The sequence below is a fragment of the Heterocephalus glaber genome, unplaced genomic scaffold, assembly GCF_053883595.1.
Source record: "Heterocephalus glaber isolate CG9 unplaced genomic scaffold, H.glaber_assembly_v1.0 deba00000937, whole genome shotgun sequence".
Taxonomy (NCBI): domain Eukaryota; kingdom Metazoa; phylum Chordata; class Mammalia; order Rodentia; family Bathyergidae; genus Heterocephalus; species Heterocephalus glaber.
The window spans coordinates 5,358,811-5,380,721 of NW_028258173.1; the positions used below are offsets into that span (position 1 = coordinate 5,358,811).

The 21,911-nt window shown below is 41.6% G+C and overlaps 2 protein-coding genes and 1 pseudogene across 4 annotated transcripts in view; 2 read left to right on the top strand and 1 right to left on the bottom strand.

Annotated features, from left to right (window-relative positions):
• The first annotated feature begins 5,435 nt into the window (after nucleotides 1-5,435).
• St6galnac2 (ST6 N-acetylgalactosaminide alpha-2,6-sialyltransferase 2) overlaps nucleotides 5,436-21,911 on the top strand; it is a 38,180-nt gene continuing 21,704 nt past the window's right edge. Inside the window, exon 1 of one of the 3 annotated variants that reach the window (XM_087208425.1) lies at nucleotides 5,436-5,562. The gene's annotated coding sequence lies outside the window, so the exon portion shown is untranslated. The remainder of the gene's footprint in view (nucleotides 5,563-21,911) is intronic. The other 2 variants (XM_087208426.1, XM_087208428.1) reach the window with 2 other exon arrangements.
• LOC101720503 (selenoprotein K-like) lies at nucleotides 15,589-16,068 on the bottom strand. The gene has a single exon (XM_013078100.3). It carries the CDS (start codon nucleotides 16,025-16,027, stop codon nucleotides 15,752-15,754), a length of 276 nt encoding a protein of 91 aa, XP_012933554.1. The 5' UTR covers nucleotides 16,028-16,068; the 3' UTR covers nucleotides 15,589-15,751.
• LOC147828749 (U2 spliceosomal RNA) lies at nucleotides 20,455-20,562 on the top strand (annotated as a pseudogene).

Below are 21,911 nucleotides of genomic sequence, written 5' to 3' on the forward strand. Positions count from 1 at the left end.
TAGAGGAATAGCTGGGTCAAATGAGACTTCCAATCCTAGTTCTTTGAGGTATCTCCACATTGATTTCCACAGTGGTTGCACCAGTCTGCACTCCCACCAACAATGCAGAAGTGTTCCTTTCTCCCCACAACCCTGACAGCATTTGTTTGTTTGTTTTGGTACCGGGGAACCATGCACTTGCAAGGCAGATGCCGGAACCAGTGAGCTAAATCCCCAGCCCTGCCAGCATTTGTTATTGATTTTATGATAGCAGCCATTCTTTCTGGGTTGAGGTGGAATCTCAGCGTTGTTTTCATCTGCATCTCTCAAATGACCAGTGATATTGAACATTTTTTCATATGTTTATTTGCTGCTTTTACTTCTTTGCCTGAGAAATGTCTGTTCATTTCAGATGCTCATTTTTGAATTGGGTCTTTATATTTGGGGGTCTGATTTTTTTTTAGTTCTTTATATATTCTAGATAGTAGACCTTTGAGGAACAGCTGGTAAAAATTTTTTCCCACATTGTAGGTTGTCTCTTAGCTCTATTGGTGGTTTCTCTTGCAGTGCAGAAGCTTTTTGGGGTTTTTTGGTTTTTTTGGTACTGAGGATTGAACTCGGGACCTTGTGCTTGTGAGGCAGGCAGTGAAACCACTGAGCTAAATCCTCGGCCCAGAAGCTTTTTAATAAGATGAGATCCCAGTTGTTGATTCTTTGTGCTAGTTCCCATGCTGCTGAGGTTTTGTTCATAAAGTCCTTTCCTATGCCAATGTCTTCGAGAGTTCTACCTAACTTATCTTCCAGCAAATTTAGTGTTTCTGTCTTAATATTTAGATCTTTAATCCACTTTGATTTTAGTTGAGTGCATGGTGAAAGATAGGGGTCTAGTTTTAATCTTTGGCAAGTTGAAATCCAGTTTTTCCAGCACCATCAAATGGTAGTTTTCTAAGAGCATCGATCTGCTCTTACTAGGAGATTTTGAGAAGTTTTACTTAAAAATGTTGTCACTTCAGTTTTATTTCATAATGATCCTATTTACCTAAGTGTTTTAAGCCTTTGATATGCCTGGTAAACTTACCAAAATCAAATTCTAAAATTGTCTTTTTGGACTAAAACTCACTTCTAGATTTCCAGAAGGCCCCAAGGAAGTCCTGAAGCAGACACATATTCACCTTAGACATAGTTATGTAAAAGTGTTATTGATGTGTTCCAAAACTGTATGAGATTCCTAGAAATCTAACATGTCCTATTATGTTATCAGTCATAATTCTAATGTTAAATTATTGTTTGCTACAGAAACATGGAGATTTCTTTGTCAATTGTGAATGATCATCATACCTTTAATCATGGCTTCTCTAAATCTTTTCCATAGTTAAATCGTTTTATTCGTATGCCTTTCTGGAAGCTTTGTGCAATAATCCTCAAGTATTGTGTCACTAGGAAACTCATGGAGGGCCAGGCATGGTGGCACACACCTGTAATCCTAGCACTCAGGAAGTTGAGGCAGGATGATTCGTAAGTTCAAGGCCAGCCTGGGCTACATAGCAAATTCAAGGTCAGCCTGAACTCTATAGTGAGACCCAGTTTCAACAACAAAAACAACAACAACAAAATTTATGGAAAGGATGAAAAGAACTTTGACAATTGTAGATTTCCAAAAACTGGACTGGATAAGAATTTTACAAAACTCTGATGAAGAATCTGAAGAGTTCCTAAAACTGCAAATCAAAATCAGGCAGAAGAAGAATTAACTAACTTGAGGCTGAATGAACTGATGAAAAAGAGTTACGGGTTTCTGTGACCTTTTGTTTCAACCTAAATTCACTGCCTCAAATTCATGAAGCTGACAGGACTTTCAACACTGAGTAAACAAAAAGGCTGCTTCCCCTTACCCTCTTTAATGACTTCAGAGACTGATTAGTCCTTGACCTGCCTGAGACTCTAGTCACTCAATTGCCTCCTTGTTGCTTAAATGTGGCCTAAAGCCCCCCAACTTGCTCTGTGACCACTGCTGCCAAATACACCTCCTGAAGAGGGACAGGACTTCCTAGGACATTCCATTCCTGTGACAAGGAACATGACTTCCTGGGACAGATCCATCCCAGTAATGTGATCTTTAATTCTTAGATTGATCATCAGTGCTTTCCTGTGGAAATTTTTTGATCCAAAAGGGGAAATGTCAAGGAAAAGATAAAATTGAAGTAGCCTTGGTTCAGGGCACTTAAAATAAGAGTCGGAAGGCCATTGTTATTCAGATTTCAGGCTCATCCAGAGTAAACCTCTGGACAGGGCTACAGACACACCACCTCCAGGTGTGAGCTGACCTTTAAATGCTGTCAACTTCTGTTGATTTTTCCCTACAACAGATGCCTTTCTCCCCACTACCAAGGCTGAGACTACACCCAGTCTCTTTCTTCCAAGACAGTTTAACTTTTGCAAGGACCAATCCTAATTCCTAACAAGTGATGTAATTTCCAAACCCCTTAAATCTACATAGCCGCCATTTTGTAAAACCACAGAGCACATTTTCAAGACTGGCTGAATCTGTGTTTTCCCATAGTACAATTCCAAATAGCCTCAAATAAATGTAATTTTCTTTGGTCTCAGGCAGGTTGACTTTATTCTTGGTCAACAGCAGGAACCTCTTTCTCCTGCCTTTGTCTTCCAGCCTCTAGTGCTAGAAACTAGAGAGCCAATGTTAAGCGAATTCTCTTTCCCTTTTAAGGAAACTGCAGGGGCCAATGGAAACTAAAATCCTCCCTCTTCTCCTTAAATTGGAGAGTTTCACCAGGATTAGCCTAGACCTATCTTTTGGGAGGTAATCCTACCTGGGCATCTGTGAGCCTTTCTTTCTACTCTGCAAAGTTCACCTCTTTCTTTTCTTTCTTCCTTCCTTTCTTTCTTTCTTTCTCTCTCTCTCTCTCTTTCTTTCTTTCTTTCTTTCTTTCTTTCTTTCCTTCTTTCCTTCTTTCCTTCTTTCCTTCTTTCTTTCTTTTCTTTCTTTCTTTCTTTCCTTTTCTTTCTTTCTTTCTTCCCTTCTTTCCTTCTTTCCTTCTTTCCTTCTTTCCTTCTTTCTTTGTACCAGGGATCAATCTCAGGACCTTGAGCTTGACAAGCAGAGCTTTTTTCTTTTTTGTCAGAGCAGAAAAACCTTTACTATTGCCCTGTTAATGTATCTGTTTTCTCCAGCTTCTCTTAATATTCTCTTTTCATCTCAGAATCTGTCCTCCAAATCTGCTGCTTCACTGTTTTATAATTTACATTTTTCAAAAATTTCCCCCCTATATACCAATAACTGGCATTTCAGTAGAGATCACTTTCTTTTTCCAGGTTGTCTGATGAATTTTTAAATTAGAAAAATCATGAAATTTTTAAAAATCATTCTTAAATGTTTTAATAGACTCTCTTTGACAAGACTGTTATTGTTTGGCTAAATTTCTCAGCAGGCCCTTCCCTAATTCTGCCTCAGGGGGTGACAGTTCTGAGTGTTTAACCTTTCCCTTCCTAACCCTTCCAAAAGTCCATGGTCTTTTGGCCTTGTTGGTTTATAGTTTGATATTTCCTCAGCAGCCAGGCCAGTCTTCTGGGGTCCCTCAAGCCGCGATATAACATAGAAGAGTTTCCACCTTTGTGGGTGAAGGATGAACCAGAAGCACATTGAGAGAGAGGCCTTGGGTGGAACCCAGGGAGGAAGTGCCACTGACCCTGGGACTATATACAATAAAGAGAGAGTCTGGGAACAATTCAGTTACCTGTGAAGCTGGTCTCCACTCCAAGTCTTCCAAAATCTGAAGGCTTAAAAATATGGCCATGTATTTGCTTGTGATTTTGTGGATCAGTGACTTGGATAGGATCAGCTTCCTTCTCCTCTGACTTGGGGTTTCTAGTGACTGGACCGGAGCTGGATGCCCCAAGATGGCCTCACTGTCCTGCCTGACAGTTCAGGCAAGCTCTCAGCTGGGTGCCTTGATTCTCCTCCATGTGGCCCCTCACCCTCCATTTGGCTAGGCTGAGCCCCTTGACAAGGTAACAGAGGGTCCCAAGAACACAAGAGCAGAAACTGGAAGGCCATTTGAGAGCAGGTCTTAAGATGTACAAGATCATTTCTGCCACATCCCATTGAGCAAAGAAAGCTACAAAGCCAATCCAGAGTTAAGGGGTGGGTCCCTCTTGCCCGGAGGGATGACAAAATCACATTGCAAAGGGTATGCATTCAAGGAGGGGAGGACTTGTTGCAGACACCAACCCCAAACTGGGGACTGAACCCAGGGCCTTTGCACTGAGCTACACCCTCAGCCCTTTTAAAAATTTTTAGATTTTGAGACAAAGTCTCACTGACTCACTAAGTTGCCCAAGCTGAATTTGAACTTGCAATCCTCAAAGCTAGACCTTGTCTCAAAAAAATAAACAAACAAACTAGGACTGGGAATAACAGCTCAATACGAAGGCCCTGGGTTTAATCCTCAGTATTAGAAAAAAAAATCCAGTGTCTGACCCCAGCATATCACTTTTTGGTCTACGTGGGGACACAATAGCCAACATCTGTATAGCCACCCTTACAACGCTGGTACAATTATTCCCATGTTCCAAAGAGAAAACGAGGCGTAAAGAGTTTAGGTGACTGGGCCCAACTCACACAGTAACTAGCAGAGCTTTGGAATCCACCCTCTTAACTACTCTACTGCCTTTTGGGGGTCTCCATCAGAGGTGTCTGGAAGCATTCTCTTCCTTGGGGGTCCTCCTTTCTCCCTTTCCTAATCCAAGGAGGCCAAGCTAAGGGACCCTGGGATGATGACTGGGGCTGGGCCCTGGCCCTCTCTCCCCAGCTACCTCTCTGAAGTCAAACAGCAGCCATGGAGGCAAGCGGGCAGGGCTTGGCAAGCACATCTGAGATCCAGGGCTCCCTGGGGGAAAGAAGCTGGTAAGGACTTGTCTTGGTGCTGAGGAGGGAGCCTCCCACTAGAAACAAGCAACATGGAGGAGAGCTTGCCTGGTCTTGCATTCTGGGGAAAAGTTTCACATATGGGATTCCTCAAGAGGACTCAAGCAGAGAAGATGGAGGGCGGGCAGGCATGTGCAAGTCTCCGAGCACCAGCTGCAGGTCACTGGTTGGCACCTACCTCACTATACCCCTGTGATATAGATACAGACACACAATTCTAATTATGCCTTCTTTTCATGAGTCTTTCAGGCAGCACTCATATGAGGTATAAAATTCAACCCAAATAAGTGTTCCCAGGACTAAGCAGTTGAGATGGCCTCCAAGGCCACTGAAGTTGTCCACTGAGATGATGCCATTAGGTCGCTGCCCCAGTACCTGATACCCGAGCAGACTCCTGATCCACCCAGGGCATCAAGTCCAGGAAGTCTTCATTCACCTCTGCAACTCCACTTCAATCCCTCCAGATTAAAAGTCCCAGGCAGAGCAGCCAGGTACAGACTATGCTCTGTGCTGTGTTCTGGCTCCAGCGAGCAGGCAGAGGGCTCTTCACCTGCCATGGCGGTGGGGACCCTTCCCTCTATCTACTCGACAACTGCGGAATGGTGAGGTCTCCAGATTCCAGATAGCCAACTGCACGGCAAGTATGTGAATTTCAGGGTTCTTTTTAACTCAATATTAGCCCAGTAGATTTGTTTTTAAATTAAGAAAATTGGTTTTAGATTTATTAATTTAAAATACTGCATAAGGGGCCGGGGATTTAGCTCAGTGGTTCCACTGCCTGCCTCGCAAGTGCAAGGTCCCGAGTTCGATCCCCAGTACCCCCAAAAATAAAATACTGTATAATAGACACGTAAACGCTGGGTGAAACGTCGAGTCTCAATAAACCTTCTGGTACCTGCTAAGCCTCTAGAACTCTCAGCCATAGTCAGGGGAGCAGGGTGCTGCCAAACAGGAGGTCTGAGAGCTGTGGGCTTTGGGGCCAGGAAGCCTGACAGTTCTGGGGACACAGATTTCTTATCTTGTCTGCACTCTGTTCTGCTCCTCTGTCAGTCTACCCCTGGGCCTTAACATTTGCAACTCTGGGAGTGTAAGGCCGCTGTCATTATTGCTTCAGGTATTCTGGGCCATTTGGATTTCCACATGCATTTTACAATCAGCTTTTTGATTTCTACAAGAAAACTTGTTGGGATCGGATTAGGGTCACATTAAACCTGTTGATTAATTCAGATAGATGTTGTGTTTTAACTGAATGGAATCATTCAATTCATGAATATTAACATATAGTTCAATGTATTGTGGTTCTTTAATGTCTCAATAAAGTTTTACAGTTTTCAGTATAGAGTTGGGCACCCTTTTCCTTAGATTTATTCCTACATGTCTGGCACTTTTCGACATTATTATAAACAATGGTTTTGTTTTGAGACGGGGTCTTGATATATAGTTCAGGCTCGTCTTAAACTTGCTACATAGCCCAGGCTTGTTTCAAACTTTTGATCCTCCTGCCTCAGCCTCCTGAGTGCAGCTGGGATTGTATGGATGTCCCACCATGCCTGGCAACAATGTTGTTTGTAAAATTTAATTTCTTCAGCCAAGTGTGGTGAGCCACGCCTATAGTCCCAGCTACTCGGGGGGCTGAGGCAACACAGTGAGACCGCATATTAAAAAAATAATTTCTTTGTTAGTTGCTGACACGTAAAAACACAATGATTTGTTTAGTTGACTTAATGCCTAAAGATCTTGATGGATTCACTTATTAATTATAATACTCTAGCATGCTCGAGGCACTGGGTTTGATGCCCTAGCACCATATAAAAAGAATTGTTTTATTATACCATGGCTGGCCTTGAACTCCTAAGCTCCAGATATACTCCTGCCTCAGCCTCCATGTGTATGCCACCACAACAAACTAGAAAATGATAATATTTTATAGATTATTTTGGATTTTCCATATGTACAATCATGTTCCAATCCTTATCCATTTTATGTCTTTTTTTCTTTCCTTATTGCTGCACTAGCAATCCAATGTAATATCAAATAGTAGTGAAAAGAGCTGATATTTTTATCTTTTTCCTATTCTCTAGAGGAATGTCTTTAATATTCTGTCATTCTGAATGATAATTGTTGCTGACCTTTTTTTGAGGGTAGCTGTTCTTTATCAGATTTAAGAAGCTCTCCTCTATTACTAGCTTGCTAAAAATTTTAAAAATCATGTATCAGTATTCAATTTTGTCAAATGCATTTTCTGCATTTGAAAATGCATTTAATTGAGATAATCATATTTTCTTTTTCTTGTTAATGTGAATTACTACATTGATTGCTTTCTCTCTCTCTTTTTTTTTTTTTTTTTGGTACCGGGGATCGAACTCGGGTCCTTGCACTTGTGCAGCAGGCAGCAAAACCACTGAGCTAAATCCCCGGCCCTACATTGATTGCTTTTTGCCATCCCATATTAAAATTAAGTAACAATTTATATACAGTAGAAGACAGAGATCTTACTGTATGATTTAATTCATTTGATGATATGTACCCATGTAATCCAAACCCCATCATAGACAGTTCCATTTCCTTGTAATCTTCCAATCAATCTACCATTCCTACAGACAGCCACTACTCCCATTTCTTTCAGTGCATTAGTTTTGACTGTTCTCAAACTTCATAAAAAATATGATCATACTGTATATATTTTCTGTGATTGCATGTGTCATAGTTTGTTCCTATTTTAAGTTTCTATTTCTATTTTTATTGGTACATATTTTCAGGACACAGTGATTAAACTCATCATGGGAAACTGATACATCTACAATCCGCATAACACATCTTAGTTCTTCTTATTTTCCCTTCCCATCTCTTCCCTCCCCCTCATTCTATCTCTTGGTCCTGTTCCCTTTTGCAAAAGATCTGTGTAAGTATTTATTATTCCATTGCACGAATACACTGCACAATTTTTACTTACTCTCTCACTGATGAATGTTTACGTTGTTTCCCATTTCTGGCTTTTTTTTTTTTTTTTTTTGAGACAGGGTTTCACTATGTAGTTCAGTCTGACCTTGAACTCATATGTAGCCCAGGCTATGGGGATTTAGCTCAGTGGTTTTGCTGCCTGCTACACAAGCGCAAGGACCTCGAGTTCGATACCGGTACCAAAAATAAATAAATAAATAAAAATATTGTCTTGACATGTAGCCCAGGCTGGCCTCGAACTTACAGGTGATCCTTGGGTCTCAGCCTCATGACTGCTTGGTCCGCAGGTGTGTGCCACCATGCCCAGTCCTGGCTATTATTAATGAATCTCTTATGAACATTGTTGTAAAACTTTTTGTCTATACAGTGATACCTCAGTTCACAAACTTTGTTTTACGATTTTGAGGAAGATGTCCGTGTTTGTGTTCGTGTGGGGAAGATGCTGTGGTTGTGTTTGTCACCTCATGTGGAGTTTGTGAATGGAAGCAAAATTTTGTCCAATGCTTTTATTTGAGAACTGAATTGTTTGCAAAACATTCGTGAACTGAGGTATTACCGTATATATTTATATTTCTTGGGTAAATACAGGTGAATTCTGCATCATAAGGAATGTATACGTTTAACTTTAGACTGTATGTGTTTAACTAATACCTGACTTTTAAAAATTTATGTTTCTCCCTTCAGTTTTTGCCAATTCTTGCTCCATGACTTCATGATATTTGAAGTTCTGTTATTAGATATACAGTTGACCCTTCAACCACATGGGCCCACTTATATGTGCATTTGTTTCTTTTAGACATTTAATAGTCATTTGAAAAAGCTCACAGATGAACTATGTTGCCTAGAAATATCAAAAGATTAATAAAAAGGTATGTTGTGAATGTACAAAATATCTGCAGATAAGAGATCATTTATTTATACCATAACATATACATGAGTCTATTATAAAGTTTATCAAAACTTATGCGCTCAAACACAGACTGTACGTGGCACCATTTGCAGTTGAGAAAAATGTGAGCCAATGTAAAGAGGAGCGTTCAATCATAACTATATAAAATTACTACATTCTAGACTCCTGTAATTCTGTAGCTTCAAGACCACCCCCTTTGCTATTGCTGTGAGTTTGTGTCGCGGGTATCTGTGTACAATACTGAGTGATGCTAGTCAGCTCCACACGAGCAATTCATCTCTCTACGAAATTGGGTCCTGCACTAAAATGGCCCAGAATAGCTGAAGCAATACTGAAGGAATATGACAGTGGCCTTACACTCCCAGATTTGTGCTGGGAGCCATGCACTGTAGATCACTATGGCCTAACTCACCTCCTCCCGTGGAGGGCGTGGTGGAGCAAGGCCTGGCCCAGAAGAGAACTATCTTCCTTCCCACCCATTTGCCAGAGAAACATCAAGCATTATCTCCTGCAGACCCTAGCCATTCTCCCTGTTCCAATCAGGCAGCCACTTTCTGGTTTCCTTATCTACACTATAAATAAAGGTACTGAGGATGCAAGCCAAGCTTTTTGTCTCATCAGGACAAAGAGTTTCCAACTGGCCTCAGCTATGTAAACTTTACTGTCATCATTGTCTTATTCTTTAAGTTTCTTACATTATTTCTCACTCCATGAAAATGTTTCTATAGCTGCAGGAATTAAGGCCCAGGGGTAGACTGACAGAGAAGCAGAACAGAGTGTAGACAAGAGGACGAGATCTGTGTCCCCAGAAGAACTATCCTGAAAGAATAACTATAGAGGGCCAGGGATTTAGCTCAGTGGTTCCACCACCTACCTTGAAAGCACAAGGTCCCAAGTTCGATCCCTGGTACCAAAAACAAAAAACAAAAAAACCCCAAAGAATAACTATAGAAAGTTTTTCAAACTTAAAAAATAATTATAAAAGAAAGAAACAGGGGCCATCCAGAGTGAAGAAAGAACAGTGAAGAATATCAAAATAAGAGTAAATATAATAGACCAAAATTCTCCTCTTGAGTTTCTAAATGATAGTTGATGGTTAAAGCAAAAGTTATAACATGTCTAAAGTGGTTGTAAGAGATGTAAACATTTAGGAGAACTCCATTATCAGTGGGAGAAGGTAAAGGAACCTAAATAGAGAGGAAGTTTGTATGCCTCGATAACACTGGTACAGTGTGGGAAGCAATACACTGTGACGGGATCCATATGTATAATGAGATGCCTAGTAGGAAACACAAGTGTTTAAAGAGCTATAGAGACAGACACTGAAAAACACTACAGCTGGGGCCGGGGATTTAGCTCAGTGGTTTCGCCGCCTGCTGCGAAAGCGCAAGGACCCGAGTTCGATCCCCGGTACCAAAAAAACAAAAAAAAACCCACTACAGCTGAGTCAAAATGGAATGATAAAAAATAACCCGCAGGACAGCAGGAAAAGAGAAGCTAGGGCAGGTAGAGGGCAGACAGAAAAAAAGTAGAGGCCAGGCAAAAAGGGGCGCAGGTGTGACATCTCCATGTTCATGTGGACCTACAGGGAGCTGGTGGTGTCACGGAAGACACAGAGCAGGAATACCACAAGAGCAGTAGGCAAAGTTCTGGTTGCAGGTGACCTTGAAGGAGAGGCATCAGAATTTGGTCTTGTTCTCTGAGCACTGGGCCCGAGGACAAAGTTCAACTTGGGGGCCAGGGATTTAGCTCAGTGGTGGCACCTGCCTCACAAGCTCAAGGTCCTGAGTTTGATCCCCGCTACCAAAAAAAAAAAGTTCAATTTGGGACTCTAGGAGGGTTGTTTTTCAAAATCAGTAGTTCCCAGCCACTCTCCTGCTATTTCTTTTTCCCGTAGTCAACTGCTTTCAGATTTTTCCATTTGAGCCATTTGGTATTTACCAAACCTTCTAAATTCCGTACTTGCCTTGATACTTCATGTTGATACTTTCTTTATGTTCGATCCCTGGTACCAGAAAAACAAACAAACATATGCACATTTCCTGCCTCCTAGCTTAATCATATCATAATTTTGGATAGATTAGAATTCAGTGTTCAAATAATTACACTTACGTAAATCCCATCCACAGCAGGCCCTCATACAATTACTTTTCCTCTCTTAAAACTTTGCCCACACTAACATTGATACTAGTTATGTTTGGGGATTTGCTTTGTTTTCTATGAAGTCATCAACAATTCTATCCCAAATTTTTTGCCAGTTGTTTAAATAGCCCCTCCAGCTGTTAATTCACACCAAGGATTTCATTTGTTTCATTATTTTGAGGAAGAAATTTTTCCCTGAGCTCTGACCTCCTGCAATCTTGTGCTCCTCGCCTGGCTCATTTTTCACTGCCTTTCTGGTAACATATTTCTGTGTTGAATCTCCCTTGTGTACCTCACATCTTCTTCTTAATTTATATTCTCATTTGATTGAGCAAGTCTTCCAGAAGCCTCCTACTGTGAAGGAGTATGAGAGAGGAAAAGTTTTGAAGATATTAAATCTGAAAAAGCCTGTTCCACCTTTGCATTGATAGTTTGGCTAAGTATAGAAATCTGGGTTAGAAAGTTTTCCTTCATAGTCTTCAAGGCATTGCTCCGTTGTTCCAACTACTTTTTTTTTTTTTTTTTTTTTTATTTTGGTACCAGGGATCAAACTCGGGACTTTGTGCTTGTGAAGCAGGCCATGGAACCACTGAGCTAAATCCCCGGCTCCAGCCTCTATTTTGAGAAACCTAAAGCCATTCTTGAATCTTTTTCATATGACCTATTTTTTCTTTTCTGGAATCTTGTAAAATCATTTTTGGGTATCAGGCACTCTTTCATTTGAGAAACTCCTGTCCTTTGATTATAGAAAATTTTATAGAATTTTTCTTTCTTTCTTTCTTTCTTTCTTTCTTTTCTTTTTTTCTTTCTTTGTTTTTGTATTTTGAGACAGGATTGCACTATGTATGTAGTTCAGGCTAGCCTTGAACTCACTATGTAACCCCGGCTAGCCTCCAACTCGGTGATATTCCTGCCTCAGCCTCAAGAGTAGGGGAGTGGGTTTACAGGCATGCACCACCATGCCTGAATGAATTATTTGCATTGATTTTTCATAATCCTGCCATTTTCTCTCTTTCTGGAATTTCTATTATTTGGGCATTGGGTCTTTTTTATGTGTCCTCTAGTTTTTCTTATTTTTTTCTACTGTTTTCCATCCATTTATCTTCTTTATCCTCCTTTCTGGAAGCATTCGTTATTGATATATCCCCTTAATACACCTGTCCTCGTTAACATACTGCATCTTCAACTGCTGAATCAAGACTCTAACTCCAGGTCTTTTGCCAGGTACTATGGTTTGTCCCCCAAAGGTTCACTTGCTGGACTCTTGATCCCCAACATCATAGTATTGAGAGGTAATGGACCTTTAAGAGGTGAGACCTAGTGGGAGATGATTAGGTCTCAGGAGCACTGCCCTCATGAGGGATTAGTGGAGTAGATTAGGTCCCGAGACAGTAGGTTGTTATAATGCAGCTGGTGCCTCCCCTTGAGCCCTGGCTTCCTGTCTCTAAGCGATCTCTTCCTCCCGGGCTCCCATCATTGTGATGCCAGCTGCCAGGAGACCCTCGCCTGAGCCAAACAGATGTGGGTAACACACTCTGGAATCTCCAGCACTGTGGGCTAAATACCTCATTACTTTATGAGTCACCCAGCCTCAGGTATTCTTTTTTACAGAAACACAAAACAGACTAAAATACCAAGGTTGGGAGGGGCAGTCAAGTGGGTAAATAGTGTGTGGAAAGGAATTCCTTTAAGTAGATGTCTACTGATCTTTGTTTCGTTCACATCCTGATGCTATTTCCAGAGATGCAAAATGTCAACAATTCCTAACCATTTTGAAGATTCTGTAGTATAAATCAGTTTGTTTCCAGCTCCTCACTAATAGTTTAATATCCAGCTCTCTGGAGATGTTAAATCAATTACCTCTTATCCTTCTGTTTTTAAGTTCTGAGCGATGTTGTCCTATCCTCCCCAACATTCTTAGCTTGTGCTTTTAAGAATCCGTAAGCTGGTGTGGTGGCCCACGGCCCTAACGCCAGCCCTCTGGCAAGCTGAGACAAGAATGTCACAAGTCCAAGTTCTTTCTGGGCAATTTATTGACTTAGTGAGACCATATCTCAAAATAAAAAATAAGAAAGGGCTGGGCTGGGGAAGTGGCTCAGTGTGAAGGGCCCTGGGTTCAAGTCCCGGTAAAACAAAAAAGGCAAAAACCCTCGACATTACCATTTCAGTGGGATTTCAGGTGGGAACATAATTAGATGTGCTTAATCCGTTCTCATTATATAGGAAGTCAAAGAGGAGTGTTCAGTTGGGAGTTTAATAATATTCTTTTAAAAGTTTAATGTGGAAACGAATCTCCTTAAATAAATTTCTACCAATCCTTCTTTTAATTTACACTCTCATCCTATTTTCAGAGGTGCAAAATGTCAATAATTCTTAACAACTTTGAAGGTTCTATAGTATAAATTGGTTTTTGTTTCTTGCCTCCTCAAGAATAATTTAGTAGTCAGCTTCTGGGAGATCTTAAGAAGTATAATAAATTACTTGGTCAAGAATACAATAAAGTATTGTCACAAGGTTTCAGTTTCCACATTTGTATTTATGATTATTAGCAGTTTCCCACACTGGCATGTTGTACCTAACTGCTAATGCAGAATTTCTCAAAGTGGAGTTCAGGGCTTCTCCTTTTGTATACTCAAAACTGAGTAATTGCTGTCGGTGGTTTGTGGCCACTGCAAATTGAGCAGAAGAGAGATTTGGTCAGATCTGCATTTTGTATAAACCACTGTAGCACCTTGCTGGAGGGGAAGGTGAACTTGGAAGGACTGGATGGGAAGCAAGGAGTGCACTAGAGGACAATCATAATCCAAGTGGCATGAAGCACTAGGAATCAGGCCAGAGATGGGTACAGAGTTGAGAAATATTTAGGATTGAGTTGGCAAATGGACTCAACCTGGATTCCAAACCAACATAAAAATCCCTCTGAATAATGGTAATATAATTATCATAGATAGAAAAAGAATATCAAGAAAAGAATAAATCATTATGATTTATTTTGAAATAATGAGTTACAAGACATGCAATGTTACAGCAGCACAATTGAGATTAATGAAAAAGTTTTAAGTTTCATAATTTTAACATTTTTGTTAGCAAGACCAATTATAATTATGCAAAATTTTATCAATTGCACCATGTAATGCAAGTAGGCAAATCAATGATCTATTGTCAAAATTAGTTTCTGATTTATGACAAAACATTTTTTAAGTTGGCATTTTTAAGAAGTTGAAAAAAATCATCCCATCAGTAGGTCTATAGAAAGAATACAAAAAAGAAACTTTTTAAATTCTGAAAGGCATCAGGCTCTAATTGTGTGAATCACAAATGCTAATCCATTTTCTAACTGATCCAGAACATCCCAGCTCATTTCAAAAGGCAGTCGTCAACTGTGTTTTCTTTCTGCAAACTCACTTTCCACTCAGCCTCCATTCAGTGCACAAATTTGCCTTTTTAGAAATTCTTGACATACAACTGGAATAATTTTCATAATTGCGTTTTTTCATAAAGTCATTAATCATCTACAAATGATTTTGATTGAAATGACAAAACCGGCCTCTGATACACAATTAGAATATCTAATAAAATTTCTTGGGAACTTGATTGAAATTCATGCAGTTTCAGATACTGAGAACTAAACTGGTTTTAGTGAAAATGTATTTTTGCAAAAGCTGCTTACACATGATTGTTTCAGAACATAGAGTACTTGGAGTTTTGATCTCTTGGTTTTGCAAAACCATATATATATAATGTTTTAATTAAAATTTTTTTAGATGATGCTTGCTAATATTGCCCAAGCTGGCCTCAATCTTGGGATTCTCCTGCCTCAGTCTCCCCAGTAGCTGGGATAACAGGGATACACTACTCCACACAGCTTTTTAAATTTTAATTCAAGTTAATGAATTAGTTATATTTCTACTTTTTCTTTTCTTTTTTTTTTTTTTTTCTTTTTGGTTCCAAGGATCGAACTCGGGTCCTTGTGCTTGCACAGCAGGCGGCAAAACCACTGAGCTAAATCCCTGGCCCCGGATTAGTTATATTTCTAAAATACCAAATGAAGTATATTTCAGATGTAGGAAAGATAAAAACTTCATTTTTATGGAAAATTTCAAACATGTCTAGAAGTAGAGAGAATGGTGTAATGAACCCCATGAATCCATTTTGCGGATACAATAATAATTAGCCAATTTTATTTCATCTGTATCCTCTACCCACTCCTCACTTATAGCCCAAACTTGACTATAAATATGGGATTTTTAATAAATTCCATATATCCTATTGTTCCATCTGTCAATACCTCAGCATATATTTCTTTCTTTTTTTTTTTTTTTTTTTGGTACCAGGGATCGAACTCAGGTCCTTGTGCTTTCAAGACAGGCGCCGTAACTACTGAACTAAATCCCCGGCCCTCCTCAGTATATATTTCTTTTCTTTTTTTTTTTTTTTTTCAGTACTAAACACACAGGCTTTTATTTATTTTCTCCAGGGTCAGAGCTTCTGTGACTTAATTATATAAAGATGAAGGGTCAGTATGCAACCTAAAAATATTTATTAAAATTATATCAATACCTTAATCAACTATACAAAAACGACAATGAGACAAACATATGCATCGATAGAACTGCATATTATGGGTCAGGCCAGATCTCTGCAGAGTTTTCCTGGCATGACCTCATTCATCTGTGAGAACACAGAGCAATCCCTGTGGTGACACACACACTCATCTACTTGTCCAGCACTGTCAGCGCTCCACTTTCTGATGGTTTCCTTCTGCTATGAATGTGCATGTCTAGTTGTCTGCTTCCTACAGCAGACATTTACCTTCCTCACCCACGACCCATTGGAGGAGGACTGGGACCTTGAAGATGATTGGTTGGACCCATTCTCCGGGGAGGGTTTCCTGGGGGCCCTCTTCCATCACCGTATCTGGAATCAGATGAGTTTCTGTAGCCTCTTCCTTTTTTCACATCTTGCTGGAGCAGAGTTTTGAAAAACAAAACCACAAACTCAGCTATTCCCCAGAAGAAATCTGTTATTAGTGTTAGTCTCCACGGGGACTGACTCTGACTGTCCAACACTCGTCCATTCGAGATGTAAACCATCTTGGCTCCCTTCTGTTTCCGGAGCTACGAAAACGCCAGGTCTCTCTAGCTTTCCGTATCTCCCTCAGTATATATTTCTAACAAATAACTTTTTTAAAATAACCATGATTGGGCCCGGATTTAACTCAGTGGTTCCACCTCCTGCCTCACAAGTGCAAGGTACCGATTTTGATCCCCGGTACCCAAAAAAAAAACCATGATGCTATTATCATGCCTTGGAAATAGTTAACAATTCCTTAGAATCACTGCTATGGTTTGGATATGAATTCCCTAAAGGCTCATGTGTTAAAAGGCTTGGTCCCCAGCCCACAGTGCCGTCAGGAGGTGGCAGAAACGTGAAGAAGTTGATCTAGGTCTTTTGATAATGGCTGTGCCTGTGAAGAGGAGGCTGAGTGGGACTCAGCACTTTCTGTCCTCCTTGGATCCTGGCCATGAGATAAACAACTCTGCTCTTTCACTATGTGTTTCCACCATGGTGTGCTGCTCACCAAAGGCTCCAAAACGGTGGAGCCAACCAACCATGGACAGAAACCTCCAAAGCTATGAGCCACAGCAAACCCTTCCTCTTTGTAAGTTTATCGTTTCAGATATTTTGTTTTAGTAGCAGAAACTAATACATTCACCAAATATCCAGTTCCTATGCAAACTTCCCTGATTCAAAAATAGAATTTTAAGGGCCGGGGATTTAGCTCAGTGGTTTTGCCGCCTGCTGCGCAAGCGCAAGGACCCGAGTTCAATCCCCGGTACCAAAAAAAAAAAAAATAGAATTTTAAGATTATAAATCAACAGTAAGGCCAAATTAAAAACGATTACAAGAGCTGAACTTTCAGCATGAGGAACTCTGCAGACCCATTCTCTAGTGAAACTGATGTTGTATTAATAAAACCACTCAAAGTATCTGGAAATGATCCTAAGTGAATATAGCAAACAAAGAAACACTGTTCAAGAAAATCTACTAACCTTTAATAAGAAGATAGGGCCGGGGATTTAGCTCAGTGGTTCCAGTGCCTGCTTTGCAAGCGCAAGGACCCAAGTTTGATCCCTGGTACCAAAAAAAAAAAAAAAGAAGAGTTGGGTGGTATTTGAACCAAATACTTGAGTTGCTCCCTCTCCTCCTGCTCCCAGCTCAGTGAGACAAAAACTCCTCCAAACTAGTGCAGCCAGATCAGGGGGGTCCCCCTGCCCCAGCTCCCAGTCAGAGAACTTCCTTCTTGGAAGAGCAGGACATCAGCATTTCTCATACTCCCCCAGCTGCCTGAGGCTAAGTTAAGGTCAAGAGTGGCCAAGAGGTGCCCGGTGTGGTGGTGCTGTAATCCAAGCATTTAGGAGGCTGAGGCAGAAGGATCACTGCCAGTTTGAGCCCAGCCTGAGTTACATAGTGAGACCTTGTCTCAAAAACAAACAAACAAACAAGAGTGGCCAGGAGGTAAAGACTCCCTTCTTCTGGCCAGGATGTTCCATTTGGGCCAGGATATCACTGAGGATGGTGGGGTTTACAAGGCAATGATTCCATCCCAAGACACCCAAGCTGAGAAGATCTGAGCTATTGCCTCCTTTCCATCTGGTATTCAATCCTGAAATAAAAGTATCTCAGAGAGAAATGCACCAATGTCGCTACTCCAGCCCCAGAATCCTGGTTCAGAAATTTGGCCTGGAGAAAGAACCAGGCTATGAAACAAACAGGTCCTAACCAATCTCTTCGCAAAGGAACAGACTGCATTTGCAATCGTGGGTGAAGTTCGATTCTAAGGGTGTTCTCTGCTGTAGGGAAGCTGGGCATGGTGGCCCACGCCTGTGACCCCCGTATTCTGGGAGTCCAAGGCAGAAGGATGGCAAGTATGGGCCCCACCTGAGCAACTTAGTGACGTAGAGACTGTCTCAAAATAAAACATAAAAAAAAGGCCGAGGATGCAGCTCAGGGCAGAGCTTCTGGGTTCAGTATATACACACTCACACTCACACACACACACACACACACACACACACATACACACCACCACCACCACCAACAACAACAACAAAAAGCAGGGACTTCCATAAAAACAATTGGGGAGAGATTTATAGATTCAGTGGAAATACACGGTCTTTTTGTCTAGCCCAGCTAACCCTGTTGGCCCCCAGTAACACTCCCTCCCAAGGGGCAGTTTTTCTGAATGGGGCAAGCACACCTGGCTGCCCAGCCACAGGCTGCTGGCTCCATCACCAGCTTGGCCATCAGCAGCTCAGGGACATACACGGGGTCTCCTGGCCCACTGAGCATGTTTCAGGGCAAACTGAGAGCTGGGGCCAGGACCCAGTCCACTCCTCCTGGTGCGCAGCACCCAGGAGACAGGAGCACAGGCTGGGCAGGCCCAGGGTCCTGAGAGGTGGGAACAAAGGGCACCTTGTCCTCTCTCTCCCACCTTCCTGTGCAGCCGGCTGGGTCCAGTCCCCTGTGGACCGCATCCTGGCCCTGAGATCAGGCACTCAGAAACCCGTGCCCCTGCTATGCCAGAGATGACCAGCCTCCTCCCTGTGCTCTGGGGATATCTCACCCCTTTCCAAAGAGCAGCTTTTGAGGTGGTCCCTCCAGACGAAGTCGCAAAAGTCAGGCCAGCATCTGGCCCCATTCCTGCCTCCAGCTCTTGCTGGGTGCCCACTCCTATAGATGATTACCCAACAATTGCTCCCCAATTCTGCCGCAGGTCACATGGACAGGCTGTGACATGGGCAGGGTCAGGGAGATGTGCTGCCTCAGAGACATCAAGTGGACGTAGGGCTCCCAAAAAGCCACGAGCTCTCCCTCCCATACCTCTAATCCATCTCCTTCCCAGTTCCCCACCTCCAGACCTATCCTAGCCACTTTCTCACCCCTCCCAAGGACCAGCCCTACTCTGGCTCTGGAGGTTCAGTTCTTTCCCCTACCCCATCAATATTGGCAACATATTTGCCAATAGCAGCACAGAGGTTGGTGAGGGCAAAGGTGTGTTGGGTTAAGAAAATGACTAATTTTCAACAGAAAGTATGTCCTTTTCAACAAATGGTACAGGAGCAACTAGATATCCATAGGCAAACCAAATGAGCCTTAACAAATGAGCCTTAAGGCATATTCAAATGTTAATAAAAAATGGACTGGGCTGGGGATTTAGCTCAGTGGTTCCACCACCTGCCTCACAAGCGCAAGGTCCTGAGTTTGATCCCCCTGGTACCAAAAAAAAAAAAAAAAATAGGACCACAAACTTAAATGTAAAATGTAAACCAGGAATGGTGGTGCATCATCTAATCCCAGCTGCTCTGGAGGCTGAGGTGGGAAGATCACAATTCCAAGGCAAGGTGAGGCAGGAGGATTGCCTTGAGTTCAAGGCCAGCCTCCACTAAAAAGCAAGACTCAAAAAAAACAAAAAACAAATTCCAGGCGAGCCTGAGCAACATAGTAAGACCCTACCTCAAAATAAATAAATGAACAGTAAAATGTGATTTTGTAAAACTTTTAGAAAACCTTTGGAACCTGGGGCTAGACAAAGAGCTCTTTGACTTGATACCATAAACAACCAATAAAAAGAAAAACTGATGAACTGGACTTCATCAAAATTCAAAACATTTGTTTTGGAAAGACTTTAGGAGGATGAAAAGATAAACTACAGACAAGGAGAAAATACTGCCAAAAACATTTGACAGAGGACTAGTATCTAGAATATATAAAGAACACATAAAGCTGGGCATGGTGGCACACACATGTAACCCCAGAACTTGGGAGGCTGGGCTGGGATTTAGCTCAGTGGTTCTGCCGCCTGCTCTGAAAGCGCAAGGTCCTGAGTTCGATCCCCGGTACCAAAAAAAAAGAACAGAATTTGGGGGGCTGAGGCAGGAGGATTGCTGCAAGCTAGCCTGCGCTAAATGGTAAGTTCAAGGCCAGCCTGAACTTACATAATGAGACTGTCTCAAAAAACCAAAACAAACAAACAAAACAAAATAACATCCTCAAAACTACCTAAGTTAAATAAATCTGGTTAGAAAATAAACAAAATCATGAACAAGTGTTCATGAAAGAAGACAAAGAGATGGTAGATAAACACATGAAAAGATGTTGCTCATTAGCCATTAGACAAATGCAGATTAAAGGTAAAATAAAGTATCACAAATTTTTTTTGAGACAAGAAATTTGGGGCTCTTTGTTTGTTTTTCTTGTGTTTTCTGAAATAGGGTCTCAAAGAAAGGTAGCCCAAGGATGCTTTGAACTCAGTATGTAGCCCAATCTGGCCTTGAACTTGAAACCCTCATGCTTCAGTCTCCTGGGTGCTGGGATTGTAGGTGTGCACCACCATGCCTGGTCAATGACTACAATTAAAAATAGCAATACCAAAAAAAAAAAAAAGAAATACCATCAAATGCTGTAGGGTGCAGAGAACATGGATCACTCCTACATTGATGGTAGAAATATAAAACGGATCGCTTCTCGGCCTTTTGGCTAAGATCAAGTGTAGAAATATAAAATGGCACAGTGTGAAAAAGTTTGGAAATTTCTTTTAAAAAAATTAAACATGCAAACACCTACTATACAATGCTGCAATTGTACCCTGGGGATAACTGTACCCAGAGAAATGAAGACAATATCTGTATAAATATTTTATGCTGTATGTACAGTCACCTATAAGGGAATTTTTATAACAGTTTTATTCTAATTTTTTGTTTTGTTTTTGGGGGGTCTTTTGAGAAAGAGTTTCACTATGTAGTTCAGGCTGACCTTGCACTCACCATGTGGCCCAGGCTGGCCTCGAACTTGCACCAATCCTCCTGCCTCAGCCTCCCGAGTTTGGGATTACAGGTGTGTGCCACCATGCCCAGCAACAGCTTTGTTTATAATAACTCAAAACTGGAAACAATATGTAGGTCCTCAATGGGTCAGCAAACCAATTCATCCATATCAAGGACTACTACTCAACAATTAAAAGAAAGCAACTAGGGATGGGAATGTAGCTTCGAGGTAGAGCACTTTCCTAGCATATTCAAGGCTCCTGGTTCAATCCCCAGCACCACAAAGGGAATGAGCTATTGTCACACACAACTTCAATAATATTCCAGAGACTTACACTGAGCCAGTTCAAGCCAGACGTGGTGCCGCATGCCTGTAATCCCAGCACTCTGGGAGGCTGAGGCAGAAGGACCACAAGTTTGGGCCCAACCTGGGAAACTTAGCAATTTAATGAGACCCTGTCTCAAAATAAAAAATGTTAAAAGGGCTGGGGATTTAGCTCAGTCGTTCCGGCACCTGCCTCACAAGCACAGGGTCCTGAGTTTGATCCCCAGTACCAAAAAAAGGACTGGGGATTGTAACTCAGTGTGAAGGCCCTGAGTTCAATCTCCATCACCACATACACACAAAGAAACCAATTAAAAATGGTTGAAAAAATTCTTGAAATGACAAAATTATAGAAATGAGGACTAGTGGCTGTCAGGTGGGGGTAGGAAGGAGGTAGGTGAGGTTATAATGTTGTGGCAGAGCAGAGCATCTCAGTGCTATAGCCAAGTGTTACAGCTCAGTGTCCCAGCTAAGTGCCACAGCTCGGTGTGGCAGCTCTGGAACACAGCTCTCGTAATTTGAAGACTCTAGAATCCAATGGTCAGTTGAAGAGGTGGAGAACAAACCTTTATTATACCAGCAATCCCCAGTGGGCTCAGAGGAATCTGAGTGCTTTACCAGAAATGACAGCCGCCTTATATAGGGATCTACAGGGTAGGTGAGCATGCTCACTGAAGCAAAGGGGTGGAGTTACAGAACATTCCTGAAACACATGGGGCGGGTAACTAATCTTCTTGTGAGGGGCAGGGCTTAAGAGAACATTCCTGAAAGGTCACACAGTTCAACAGCCACAGACCATTTTGATATATTGGGAAGGAGCCCAGC